At 45.2% G+C, this 13990-nt stretch overlaps 1 protein-coding gene across 1 annotated transcript; it reads left to right on the top strand.

Moving 5' to 3' along the window:
• The first annotated feature begins 274 nt into the window (after positions 1 to 274).
• Positions 275 to 13524, top strand: LOC117430812 (integrator complex subunit 6-like). The gene is made up of 18 exons (XM_034903156.2): positions 275 to 620; positions 727 to 804; positions 5088 to 5237; positions 5334 to 5423; positions 5782 to 5965; positions 6253 to 6381; positions 6945 to 7108; positions 7293 to 7445; positions 7919 to 8051; positions 8193 to 8287; positions 8524 to 8634; positions 8945 to 9160; positions 9256 to 9382; positions 9687 to 9829; positions 9973 to 10210; positions 10521 to 10913; positions 11297 to 11390; positions 11730 to 13524. The coding sequence occupies exons 1-18, from the start codon at positions 510 to 512 to the stop codon at positions 11827 to 11829; spliced, it is 2709 nt and encodes a 902-aa protein (XP_034759047.2). The 5' UTR covers positions 275 to 509; the 3' UTR covers positions 11830 to 13524.
• Positions 13525 to 13990: the final 466 nt, after the last annotated feature.

Genomic DNA, 13990 nt, shown 5'->3' with positions numbered 1-13990 from the left:
TTATCCCACCTACTTTCTTTTATAATTTACAAATAATTAAACCGCAGGACCCATCCATGCGCGCCCCTTCATATCTCATTAAATATGCAAAAAATATATGCTCGTGCTCTTCGGAGATTAAAAAAAAAAAAACAAAAAAAAAAAAAAAACGTTGTGGAGTGCGCGCGCTGGCTCGCCAGCCTCATTGAATATTAAAATTATAAAAAAGAACAGAGGCGTGGCCACCGAACCTGTCCCCGGCCAATGGCGTAGTGGCAGGCGAACTCGGGCGTTCCGGTGGGTTCGGAAGAGAAGTTATCTATCAGCGCGAGCCCCAGCAGTGCTCAGTTAAAGACAGAGAGAGACAGGCGGCGGCAGGGGAGGCACTGCGACCCTCTCGGGGGGGCAGATTATAACAACAATATATACACACACACACATTATATATATATATACACACACGCACCCAGGCCGCAAAATAGGCCCTATGTTTATTCTAGATTTTCTTTTTTATAAACATATTTTAAAAAATGCCTATTTTACTTTTTCTGATAGACACGTCTGCTTCTATGAACCAGCGGACTTATTTGGGTACGACGTATCTGGACATCGCTAAAGGCGCGGTTGAGATCTTTATGAAGGTAAAGGATCATTTTACCCCGACTTTTATTTTTGCCTTTTGAGGAGTTCAGGGTCCCTTTAAAAAAAAATCGGCATTAACGTGTATTGTTTCGTTTTCTTTAACAGCTGCGTGCCCGAGACCCTGCTAGTAGAGGCGACAGGTACATGCTAGTTACATTTGATGAGCCACCATACGGAGTTAAGGTAAATAAATCCTCTTAAATTGTGTTTTTATTGGTTAACCGGAAATATTTTTCTGACATTGAGACTCTAAAGCCCTTCTGGTTCGTAGATACGGGGTTGGGGCGCCCCCACGGCGGCGAAAAACGGCTAATTTTGATCAAAATACCCGCAGAGCCGGAGCAGCACAGCCTGTGAAGATGGCGGACATTTTGCTTTTGTATTGGGGGAGCTCGAGCGCTGAGATGGAGGCGGGGAGATTTATGAGCCGCCGTCACGTCACGCGTGACGTGCTGGGGGACACGCATGGACCTGGTTGGACGTTGGCGACTGCACCGCCTCCCGTGTCTTCCCCTCGCATATCGTCTCAATGGCTCAGGTTTATTGGTAAAAGGCGACAAGGCAGTCCAAACCTATTTTTATTTGTGGCATTTTATGTACAAGGTGCTGATGTTATAACCATCTGCCCCCACAACAGCATGCGCACACACAGCCACTGTAATCATAGACCAGCAAAATCTTTCATAATTTAATCCATGGCCTTGATGGGCATGGCTTTCTAGTAAATGAGCAACAGTAGGATATAATACTAGTCGGGATACACCTCCATGCAGTGACTGTTTGATACTGCACCTTGAGGAACTGCCCAGCCCTGTGTCTTGTTGTCTGTCTCTATGTGGACACATGGTAGTTATCCAATCCCTAGTGCTTTCTCTAGTATTAATAAAAAACTGTCTTTCCCCCCCCAACCCCCCCTCCCCATGCTCCACGTCCGTGCTGCTCCTGCAAAACGTTACAACATTTGCCCAACATTTGCCCCAGGGGCAAGCGACAGCTAATGCACTACTGTTTTTAAATCCGTTGGTTTGTTTACATATTTCTGCCCCCCACCCTATAAAACAAAGCAATCAGACGTGACATTGCCAGAGGTGGTGATTTTGTGTTTCTGTCAGTGTTTTCGCTTTCTTTTACTGGCTGAGTGCCAGGCAGCCCCCGGGTGTTCTAGCCTCCTCTGTCTGCACCGATGCAAGATTTCATCCGAATGCTGAGCCTCCACAGTGTTCTGGGAGAGTCTGGTCCTCCTGTTTTGTTAAAGCATTCCCACGGTGCATTTAGTTTTAACCGTGTTCCGCAGTATTTGTTCTGATTTTTGAACCCGTTCGAATCACATTCGTTTGAGATCTTCTCTGTCTCTCCTTGGGCCCGATGTGAATGAATAGCACTTCAGCTGAGCTCCCGAGAGCCTGCCTGCCTGCCTCAGAGCTGCAGAGAAGGCCTGCGCTACACTGATGAAACAAACTCAATTGCACGCATGGGTGAAAGAAGCACATGCCACACAGCACCAGGGACAGAGCAGAAAGGGATGACATCACTTCAGCAAAGTAACATGGAGAGGGAGAGGGAGGTGCACTTGAGTAACTAGAGTTCACTCTTACACAGAGGGAAGGCTAACCAGGGATAAGATGACTTTGCAGCCTGCATGTGGCAAAACCACCACCTGTGATTTCCTGTGACGCTGAGATGCGGTTCTGGAGCACAAATGTTCTCCTTCAAATAAGTGTTGCCTAACACTTTGCAGTAGTGCCTTGAGTCGAAAGTATTTCGCAATCTAAAATAAGTCTCCTGCTTGCTTTTTTTAAAAATTTATTGTATTTTTTTTACGCAATGTCAAGCACAGCCAAGACTGTGTTAAAGCCGGAGGAATGTGTGTTACTTGTTTTTGATTCAAAAGATCTTTCGTGCAGAAATTATTGATCCCAGCTGGCTGTGGAATCTCAATGCCAAAATGAATCTGAGGACTCCAGGGTGGGCACCACCCACCGGTCCAGAAAATACATGTCTGGTGAATGCAGCTTGTTTGCATAAGAAAAAGGAAACCTTTCCATGGCTACTCTGGTTAGCTTGCTCCTGATGAGCCCTGGAGGAGAGGAGATGGGAGCTGTGCTGGCAGGAGCCACAGCAGCGTGAGAGCTTGAAGATTCACAGTGTGAATCGATGCTCCCCTCTCCTCTGCCCTCTAGCAGCACTGCCTGCGGTGAGGGAGAGATTGATGGCTGTGTTGGATCTTGTTGAGTGAAGCCTATTACTCTACAGCAATCACTTGGTACAGTAGCAGCACACTGCCTTGCATTTAACCCCAGCCACACAACTGGGGTTGCTGATAATTCCGATTAATCTTCCCTGTTAAGAGAAATCTGATATGAACAATTTCAACGGGACACCCCTCTGGTCCGCAGGGCTCCGGGATTCACTGAAACTATTCCGTTGTGGAGTTCAAGGACAAGGTGTGTGTAACCTGAGCCCATTCCAGGGTGTAAGTGGCAGAATTTAACAATCAAATACTCAAGGACCTGGTCAGAGGTTTGATTGGTTCAGTGCAATGTTTGTAAAGACGTTGCTGGGAGAGAGACCTGGACTGGAAGTGCCTGGGCTTGCCTGGTGGGTGCTGATCGCAGGCTGACTCCTTCTTTTTGACTGTATTGATAAGAAAGGCAGCATTCCAGAATGGGTAGTGATTCCCACTCCCAGATCACTGTGGAGCTGCTCCCAGCACTTGATGAGCGGATAGCCATTGCTGTTGCAGAGAGATGTGGATCGGAAGGCTTTCTGCAGATGTATTTAAAAGATATGGTTATCTTGTAGGCGCACAAAAACCACAGGAACGTGTTCTTCCCAACCAACTGCAGCCTTGGTTTGTTTTTTTTTGTTTTGTTTCTAACACTTGAATGTATTTGTATTTGCTTGCGATTGTAAGTCGCCCTGGATAAGGGCGTCTGCTAAAAAATAAATAATAATAATAATAATAATAATAATAATAATAATAATAGTAATGGTCTATCTAAATGTGACGCCACCCACAACAAATCCTAACCCTTCCCCAGTCTGCGGAGGCGGAGCCTCTTGAACTGCATTCCAGACTCCTGTAATCACATTGCAGACAAACCAGTCGTGTACGGATCCTCTTCCATCACATGACAGTGCTGGGCAATCACACTGCAGTCCCCATTACCTACCAAACACATTGCCGTGTGTGTTTCACTTGTTGCTGCCTCCCAGTGCACAGCACCAGCACCATTGCTTCCCATTACATGGCATTAAGCACTTGCCTTCTATTAAACCCAAAGTTAATGCAGCTGTGCGTTTTTGTTCCCCCACCATTATGATGGAATATACATGTTTTCAAATCAACCCAGCAAGCCATTCACAAGAGACAAGCAACTTGCAGAATATAAATCGGTTTGCGCTCTGCAAGCGGTCGCGCATGTCATCAGGACAGTTTCTTATGTGGAAGTATTCCGGTAGGGAGATGGATTGAGCTGTACTGCATTCATGTGACGGCTGGAACTCCCTGCGACATCAATCTGACACTGTTAGCTCTGCATACTCCATCTCCAATTAACCAGCCTTGACTTAAGGTATTGTGAAGTGCTCTGGGATGCTTGGTCATTCAGGAAAAGCACGCTCCAGGAATCTAAATCTCATGTTCCTTACAGAAGTACAGGCTGCTCCACGTGGGCACACACAGTATCACATTTATCCCCCCTGAGTACTGTGTGTCTTGTGACAAGTTTAAAACAGTAAATAAAATAATTAACTAGATCAAAAATCAGCAAATCCTGAAGTGTACAAAAAGCATTATTATTTGATTCAATATCACGAATAATAAGAATTAGGGCTTCTGTTTTTATAAATTTTATTTTTCGGTGCTTATTTTTAGCTGTTTTTGAGTGCTATTTACTTTTATTTTTTTTTTTCGGGGCTTTTTCATTTTATTTACTGCATGAAGTTATTTTCGGTAACTTTTAGTTTTTTTTTCTGTTCCAATATGTATAGTAACTCGACAGTACTTGCACACTCCAACTGTACCTTCTTTCCTTTGCTGTCAGCCACAACGAAATCCTTCTGGTCACGGGCATATTCTTCTGGGGTGTTTGTGTGTTTTTTTATGTTTTGCCGCAATTTGCAATTGTGTTTTCAATTCCCTGAACGTGTAAATACTACCTCTAGTACTGCAATTATAGCTCGAGCTAGAAATAGAAATGCAGGGATTTGCTACAACTGAGTAGTTGGGGTGGGTTTAATGTATTCAGAACAAATCAATGATAGATACAAGTCAGGAAGGAGGGACATTTTCACAGGGAAAGGGGTGAAGTCAGCATGAATTGAGTAACCGTTCCTAGTGTTTTTCCGGTGTTCATTGGATATGCACAGATTTTTTTTTTTTTGTATTGGGGGTGTTTTATCGTTTTTTAATCTCTTAAAAGCGAAAATCAGAAGCCCTATAAGTCTGTGTTGTTGTTTGTTAGGCTGGCTGGAAGGAGAATCACGCCACCTTTATGAACGAGCTGAAGAACCTGCATGCTTTGGGGCTGACCACACTGGGCCAGGCGCTGCGCTCCTCCTTTGACCTGCTCAACCTCAACAGGCTGGTGACCGGCATCGACAACTACGGACAGGTAAACCCAGCCGCTCTCCACAAACGCAACTACGACAAACAGTATTGCTTGTTGTAGTGAAATCTTTTTTATATTAAATACAATTTCTCATTCTAGGGAAGAAACCCCTTTTTTCTGGAGCCCTCGGTGATCATCACCATCACTGATGGGAGCAAGCTGACTCACAGCTCTGGCGTGCAAGAGGAGGTGAGTGTGCAAGCGTGGTTATTGTGGAGATGCTGGGAGAAAAGCTGCGTCTTTAGAGGTCAGAGCTGATTGTGACTTGGTAATATGCTGGCGGTTGTATGTATGTAAGTTGAAATGTTGCATCTAGCTTCCAAGTATATGTGTTTAAAATGTGTTTTGACTTGTGATTGTAACGCTAATACTGAATGGTTTGCCTGAAAATAAATTCACATACTGTGCTATACAATGTATATCTCATCATGAGAAAACAAAAACCTATTTTGTCTTATTTGTGTTCTTTGTTCGGGGGAGTGGGTGTATATGATTCTCGTGTACCTGGGCTCTGGAAGTTGAACGGTTCCTCTCTTTGTTCCCGCAGCTGCACCTGCCCCTGAACTCGCCCCTGCCGGGCAGCGAGCTGACGAAGGAGCCGTTCCGCTGGGACCAGAGGCTGTTTGCGCTGGTGCTGCGTCTGCCGGGCGCCTCCTCCCTCGAGCCGGAGCAGCTGGGCAGCGTCCCCACAGACGAGTCTGCCATCACGCAGATGTGCGAGGTCACTGGAGGTGAGCCAGCACTGCTTTAACTGAGACAGTGTGGTTCCTTTTGTTTCTCTCTCTGTGTCTCTGTGTCTCCTCTCTCTCTCTTTCTCTCTCTCTCTCTCTCTGTGAATGCAGCTCGTCTTGGGGAAGCAAATACAGTAACTCTTTGTCTCTGACACACTCTCACAACTCTCCATCAGCATACAGTTCAGAGTTTGCTGTAAATGTGTGCGATGGCTAAACACTGCCTGCCTTGGCTCGAAGCCTTTAATTTCATTTTTTTTTTTTTTTTAAAATTTTTCTTCCCGCAGGCCGGTCCTATTGTGTCCGAACCCAGCGGATGCTGAATCAGTGCTTGGAGTCGCTGGTGCAGAAGGTGCAGAGCGGAGTGGTGATCAACTTTGAGAAGACAGGACCTGATCCGCCGCCTGTGGGGGAAGGTAACCGAGCCGTTACATCACAGGGATGGAAAGAAGACTCCCACTGCATTATTATTATTATTATTATTATTATTTATTTCTTAGCAGACGCCCTTATCCAGGGCGACTTACAATCGCAAGCAAATACAAATACATTCAAGTGTTACAATATAAGTCATACAATAAGAACAAGAAATACAATAATTCTCAAGTGTGACAAACCACAATTCAATAATACAGCAGATAATAGTGAAAGTTACATCAGGATATGATTAAATAGTGGTAGTTACATCAGGATATGATTAAGTACAAAATACTACAGATTAAACACTTGGCAGATTACAATATTCTGAGGTACAGGATTAAATGCAGTAAAATAGGGGGCAGATAAGAGCAAAATAAAGCATATTTAAATGAAGGGTGATAGTGTCCCAGGATACAACAGAGGAGTTCTACAGGTGCTGTTTGAAGAGGTGAGTCTAGCAGTTTAACATAAAGCGTGATCCAACATCTATTGCAGTACATAGGATAAGCACTTCTCACTCTGCAGATTTTACACCTGTGTCTGACCTGTATTTCCACAGACGGTCTTGTTGACCCAGCCAGGCCCACATCCTCGTTCTCTCCCCAGCCATGGCACAGCTGCCACAAAGTGATCTACGTGCGCCCCAACCCCAAAACCGGCGTACCTGTCGGACACTGGCCCATCCCCGAATCCTTCTGGCCCGATCAGAACTCCCCCACTCTGGTAAGGATACATGCATGCAGTCTTTGCAGGAGTGTCCTAGTGTTATTTTATCATTTGATGTGATTCGTAGTCCAGAAACAGTTTCCGCACTATAATAGATTACTTTTAGAATGAGGAAGCACTGTGATGTGCGTCATGTTTCTGTCTTCTCTATGGTTTAAGTATGCTTGTGTTTGTCCTCCAGCCTCCCCGGACGTCCCACCCCATTGTACGGTTCTCCTGTGTGGACTGTGAGCCCATGGTGATCGACAAGCTGCCCTTCGACAAATACGAGCTGGAGCCTTCGCCGCTCACACAGTACATACTGGAGCGCAAGTCCCCGCACGTGTGCTGGCAGGTAACTTCATACAGTGAAGACCTGAATCAGCGAGTCTCCAAAGAGACTGAGCATGGGATTGCTGCGGAATACTGGCTGCTTGGTTCAGGTTTATTGTATTTTAGAAAGCTTGTAACAGATGTGATTACAAGAAACCCCACTATGAGAAGATCTATAGCTATGGCCAAAAGCTGTGCATCGCCCTGTAGAATTAACACATGTTGCTTCATAAAGTCGAATGAAACCTGCTGAATAATGTTCCGTTAACATATTGAATTACATACCGCTTTGTAGTTTTAATTATGTCTCAATCCTAAAATTCTAGGTGATGCAAAACTTTTGGCCATAGCTGTACATTAGTAATAGAGTTAAATAAACCACCCACACAAGTGTAAGCCTGCAGCATGGGTTTCCATGGCATGCCAGAGTACAGAACGCTGTGCTGTCCATGGAGAGTGCTCATTCATATTCCAGTCTTTCTTGTCTGTCTGCAGGTGTTTGTAAACAGCAGTGGGAAGTACAGTGACCTGGGGCAGCCTTTCGGGTACCTGAAAGCCAGCACTACCTTAACCTGCGTCAACCTCTTTGTGATGCCTTACAACTACCCAGTCTTATTGCCATTGTTAGGTAGGTGGTGTGTGTCTGGGGGTGGGGGGCGGTCTGATAATCATGGTTACAGCTAAATCTTTCGTCTTGCTTCAATACAGTTTGAGTCCCCCCCCATCTCCAGTTGTCTCCAGTTTGATTTTATTTTTGTTCTTTTTCCAGATGACTTGTTCAAAGTGCATAAACTGAAACCTAACATGAAATGGCGCCAGGCTTTTGAGACGTACCTGAAGAACATGCCTCCTTACTTCTTATTGGTAGGTCCTGCTGCAGCCTGTGAATTACCATTGCCCTGGGATTACTGTTAGACTTTAAACAAGCAGAGTGCCCCACTAACTGCTTATTAATTAATTTATTTATTTATTTATTTTTCTTAGCTCTTCTAACAGGATTTGCACTAGTTTGCATTATATAGTTACAATTTGAATTGCTTTTATCAAAGTAATTACGGGTTCTTTGTGGTCACCGTTGACTCTCCTGCTTTCTTCCCCAGCCATTAAAGAAGGCGTTACGAATGATGGGAGCCCCAAATCTGATCTCTGATAACATGGACTGTGGGCTCAGCTACAGCGTCATCTCTTACCTCAAGAAACTCAGCCAGCAGGTACGCAGAGTCTGTCTAACTGTTGGACAATATGATAATGTGTGTGTATATGAGAGAATGGTTTCTGAAACTTTCACAATACTTTACAATATTCAGATAACATAGCAAAATAATACCCAATATATTTTATATATATATGTTGTATTGGGGATTTTAAGACATTATTGCATACATGGTAAGTTTTGTTTAATGTAACATTTACTGCTGGTTTGCACACACACCACGATTACAGCAAAAGTATTATTATACCAGCTGCACTGGCGTTGTCTAACCATGTCTCTTCTCCGCCTCCCCCTTCTGTACTTCGCAGGCTAAAATGGAGTCGGACCGGCTCATAGTGTCTGTTGGTAAAAAGCCTCCCCAGGAAACAGGGATCAAAGTTAAGAACCACTCCAATGCACTTTCACTGGCACACCGCAAGGATTTCAAGCAGCTCCTGCAGGGGATCACTGGGGAGGCCCCCCTCATGCTCACCGATATCAACCTGAAGGAGTTTGCAGGCTTCCAGATAGCACTATTGAACAAGGTACAGTGATGCACTCACACATGGAGCTGATGGAACTGTTTTTGGCAGTTTTTTTTTTTTAAAACTTGTGTTCTAATTTCTCGCTGCCCCACCAGGACCTGAAGCCGCAGGCGTACAGGAACGCATTTGACATTCCCCGGAGGAATATCCTGGATCAGCTGACCCGAATGAGGTCCAACCTGCTGAGAACGACGCAGAAACTCATCCGCGGACAAGATGAAGGTGACTGTCGCATTCCCTTCGACCCGACTGCAACACAGCAGTGGGGTTTATTAAGCATGTATTTATTTTTATAAATGAATAAGACTACAATAACTTCTCTACAGTTAAGATGTGAGTTCATTCAAACTGTGTAGTTTTTGGGTCAACTTCTGTTTAAAATGATACAAATCCAAGCCTGAATTGAGGCTAAACATAGTTCAGGGAGTGGATATGCATCAGCTGTGTGGCAGAACATAGTTGCATTGTGCACAAAGGTGCATTGTACACTGTTAGTTTGTTATTGAGTAAGTCCTACCTCTTCCAGACTACCTGCACAGCATCCCTGTGGCTCAGATGGGGAATTACCAGGAGTACCTGAAGATGATGACGTCACCCCTCCGAGAAATCGACCCGGACCAGCCGAAACGCCTGCACACATTCGGGAACCCTTTTAAACAGGACAAGAAGGTACCCAAAACTCTCTTGCGTGATATTGGCTTCGGGCTATAGCTTGACCAAGAACAGTAGTTTCATCCTGCCCTGCACTGCCGTTCATTCGTTCATGTTGTTGTTTTTTTGTTTTAAACCTTTCCTGTTTTCCTCCCCTGCAGGGAATGATGATTGATGAGGCGGACGAGTTTGTGGCGAGCCCCCAGAACAAGCTGAAGAGGAGCGCAGGAGACCCCAACTCTGCTGCGGCCCTGAAGAGACGGAGGAGCATGTCCCCCTTGCTTCGCCGGCCGCAGACGCCCCCCATAATCACTAACCACGTGGTGGGCAAGGGGCCACCCTCCTCCCCCGGGGGACAGAGCCACCAGAACTTAATCAAACCCATCCCACTGCAAAAAGGTAGGGCCACACCGTGATCGACCTGGCTCTAAATTATTCTAAATTAGTTTGAGGATCATCATAAACAAATTAGATTGTGTGAGTGTGGCGTTTTGTTATTTTCCTTTAAATGTAACCACCTCAACAGGTAGAACTAATGAAACCAGACGATGGCTCTGTGTGACAGTCGTCTTTATTTGCACAGTCCTACTGGAATGATGACTCGGTCTTGTCTTGTGGGATCCCTGACATTAGGAGTGTGTGGAACGGTACATGCCCTGTATGTGTTGTGATCTGTATTGCATTGGTTCTTCTCGCTCTCTCTTTCCAGGCGTGGAGGTGAACAGCGTGATGGTAGTGGAGAGTAACGGGGAGAGGAAGCCTGAGAACTGGACGGTGCTGGACGGGTTAGAAGTGACGTCCCTGACCCCTGAGGACAGACTGACGGGGACAGCGGTTGAGGCGGAGTCCCAGCCGGAGGATGTGGGGTGTCTGAGTGAGGACGGGCTGGACGACAGGCCAGACCCTGTCGCTATGGACAGAGGGGCAGGCCTTGCTGAGAACTGTGAGGAAGGGGCTCCTCCAAACCAGGAGGGGGCGATGGAGAGCAGTGCCGAGTCCGCATTGCCCGGAGCACTCAGGGTTGGCAGTGTCCTGCCTCTTGATGGGTCCAATGCAGAGCTCCGGTCTCGGGTCTTAAAGGAGGTTCGCAAGCCAGGCAGGAGTGAGTATGGAGCACTACGCACACACATCTTTAAATTGCACATGTGACCCCCATGCACAATTTTTCTAATGTTATTTTAATCTCAGATCCTCAAGCTCTAGCTAGTTTCTGTGCAGTTTTTGAAACTTATTCAGTTCCTAAATTTTGGTTCTTAACACTTCCTGTAGAAGCAACGTTCCTCATTCATTTAAAACAAGTGCATATAAAAATGTGCCGATTGACGATATGCTGTGTTGTAGATTTTGGTGTTTCGCAGTTGAATGTCTTATTTGTGTGCTAGAGGAGATAAATATGTGCATTTAAAAGGCATATTGCAATAACACTGTTGGTTTTAAAGTTGTCACCATTGTTCATCACCTGAGCTCTGCTGTCTGCGTTTTCAGATTATGAGACAGTATTCCAACTACTTGAAGAAGTGAAGGGACCTCTGGAGGTGCAGAGATACTTCATCCACCACACCATCAAGGAGGCAGCCAGGTACGCTACCCTTCATTCCGTTCTGATAAGGGGCAGGAGCACACTGGTCCATAGGTGTGAAGGTGTCAGCAGATACTAGTTCAGTTTTACTGCACGCATTGTAAGCAATAAACCCTTACTCAGATGAGCTTGTGAGATAATGGATGTGTATTAGGTTGATGGAAACAGCAGCATGTCAAAACTGAATTATTTTGTGTACAGAATCTCCTGTAGTGCATTTTGGAAAACTCCCAGGTAGGGACCAGTAGGGTGGATTTAAAGGGATCCTGTTTTCCGATGAATTGACTAAGTGAAAATGCCTCTTCACATGAACTCCCCCCCCCATCTCCCTCGCTGCAGGTTTAAGAAGCGGGTGCTGATCCAGCAGCTGGAGACTGCACTGGAGGAGATGGAGGAGAAGTACCGGCCCAACAGCGTGAACAACGTCCACGACAGGTAACCAGGGCCCTGCGCTGCACCTGTGGAGAAACGCCTGCCCAACAGCGGGCAAAGGCTCCAGCGCCACGGACGAACCGCCAGAGTTCGACGAAGACGGAGCGGTTTACCGGAGAGGGAGGAGGGCACGAGAGGAGAAGGGCCTGGCCAGCCAAACCTTCCCTCTCCGCCTCCCCTTTTTTTGCCAATATCCTGCCAGCATAAGCCAGGCTCCTCGGTGCTCAGGATAACCTCCGCAGTGACTGAATGACTCGAGGAGGGAGAGGGAGTAGCAGGGGGACTCTTAGTTTCCTCACAAGTCTAAACACGTTCCAAGTGTGGGTGGTCTAGACTTCCACCTGCCCCAAGGGCTATGGCACAGAGCAGCCACTGACTGTTACTACCCCACGTGAGGGTAAAGGTGGGGTGGGAGGATGACAACATTGGACATAGGACCAATGCCTGAAATAATAAATATTGCACATCAGTAAGGTTACCTTGATGATAATTGAAAAGGTGAGTGGAGGATGTCACAGCTTTGCAGAAATACATCCCAGCTTCTTTTAATCCATCTCACACCCACATACCCTCCACCGTCATCTACATCCAAGCAACAGGGTAGAGTTCAAATCTGCAACTGTGATTTTTAATAAGACTTCAGACTGTTAAGCAGAGCTGCACCCTCCCCAGACCCAAGAGACGGGCCTGTGTCACAGCAGTGAGCAGGAGAAGGCGGGGTGAGGGTGTGGGGATTTGTAAAGATTAGGAGTAATTACCCACAGCCCTGCTCCTCCTGTTCATTGACACCAATGAAAACCCTGTGACTCGATGAGGAAACTTTTAATCTACCTCAGGCTTTTTGTTTTTCATTCTTAATCCTCTGTCTGCAACTTCTTTTCGTTTTTTTTTCCACCATTTTTAGAATTGGGTCGTACAAGGCAAAGAAACATAAAAAAAAAAAATGGACCTGGGCAGCTCCCAACCCGACCTGACCTGACCAGACTAGGCCTTTATTGACCAACAAGACTGTTCTAATCGATTGAAGCGTCCAGCAGCACTTGCAAAATAAGGTTTCCTTTGAAATTTGCAACATGTTGCCTAAAGCTCCAAACCCAATCCTGCATTTTGGTTTTCGTTAATCTGGTCCATTGCAGCTTGCAGCAGGCATGCCCAGATCGCTCGAGCAGTTGGTACGAGGCAGAAGTGCGTAAATCTGCGCTTTTTGCTTTTATTTTAACGGTAATGATTGGCTGTAAAATAAACAAACGCATTGAATGTAACTCGGTTGTGCATTCTGTTTGCTCAAATACAATTTTAGGTTTTCAGTTTGATTGATCTGTGCTTGATCGTGATCACACATCGCTTTGAGCTCAGAGTTTTGATTTCCCAAGGTTATGATGGAAACGGAAGCACATAGCTGGATATTTAGACGGGTTTGATGGAAAGTGTTAAAGGTAGTCTGGGTCTATCTGGTCAGGTTTGAACTGCAGTCCATGTCTGTTTGGTTCGGTTCAGTTAGGCTGGTTTGATTGTTCCAATCTTTCCCAGTACTCCAGTACTTAAGCAATCCGTAATGGTTTTGTTTTTTTAATGAAAGTGTATTTTACTTTTTAATATTCATACAAAAAAAATAACAAAGAGATTATTTTTGGACAGTATTCTTACCAGACCGTAAGATAAAAAATATTTTAAAGAAAATAATAAACTGTATAAAGAAGAACTTTTTGTAACTGTTATATAATATAAATGAACATTTTATTAAATCTTTTTTTAAAAAAATAAAAAAAATAAATGTCAGAGAAAAAAAAGTGTTGCCGTTTACATGTGTGGAGTGGATGCTGTATTAACCACATGTCTGTAGACAAGGTAGAGTGGAAGTGATGAACCATGTGTGGGCACCTAACTTAAAACTACAAAGTACCTGTTTTCTGCAGCCTTCCATCACACGTGCTATGTGTCATTTCAGCCCCACCTGTGATAAATGACTTGGGTCTTAGGGCAGCTTTTAGCTGGTCCCTTGAGCAGTTGTAAGCAGGTTTGCCTGTACAGTGTGAATGTATGTGTGCATTGGGTGCTCGCTGTCTCCTCTTAACCGTATCTGTGAAGGCAGCTCATGAAGAGCAGCAGTAAAAGTAGCCAGGATGAGAAACACACCAGGGTTAACTAGCATACTTTTTAAAAATCTT

The sequence above is a fragment of the Acipenser ruthenus genome, chromosome 16, assembly GCF_902713425.1.
Source record: "Acipenser ruthenus chromosome 16, fAciRut3.2 maternal haplotype, whole genome shotgun sequence".
Lineage (NCBI taxonomy): Eukaryota > Metazoa > Chordata > Actinopteri > Acipenseriformes > Acipenseridae > Acipenser > Acipenser ruthenus.
This window is presented reverse-complemented; position numbering and strand designations above follow the sequence as displayed.

Excerpts from the sequence above, each read along its gene's own strand:
- LOC117430812 (XM_034903156.2), top strand. The coding sequence starts at position 510 with ATGCCTATTTTACTTTTTCTGATAGACACGTCTGCTTCTATGAACCAG. Across the intron at positions 5,966-6,252 it reads GATGTGCGAGGTCACTGGAG|GCCGGTCCTATTGTGTCCGA; the intron begins GTGAGCCAGCAC and ends TTCTTCCCGCAG. Across the intron at positions 8,288-8,523 it reads TGCCTCCTTACTTCTTATTG|CCATTAAAGAAGGCGTTACG; the intron begins GTAGGTCCTGCT and ends TTTCTTCCCCAG.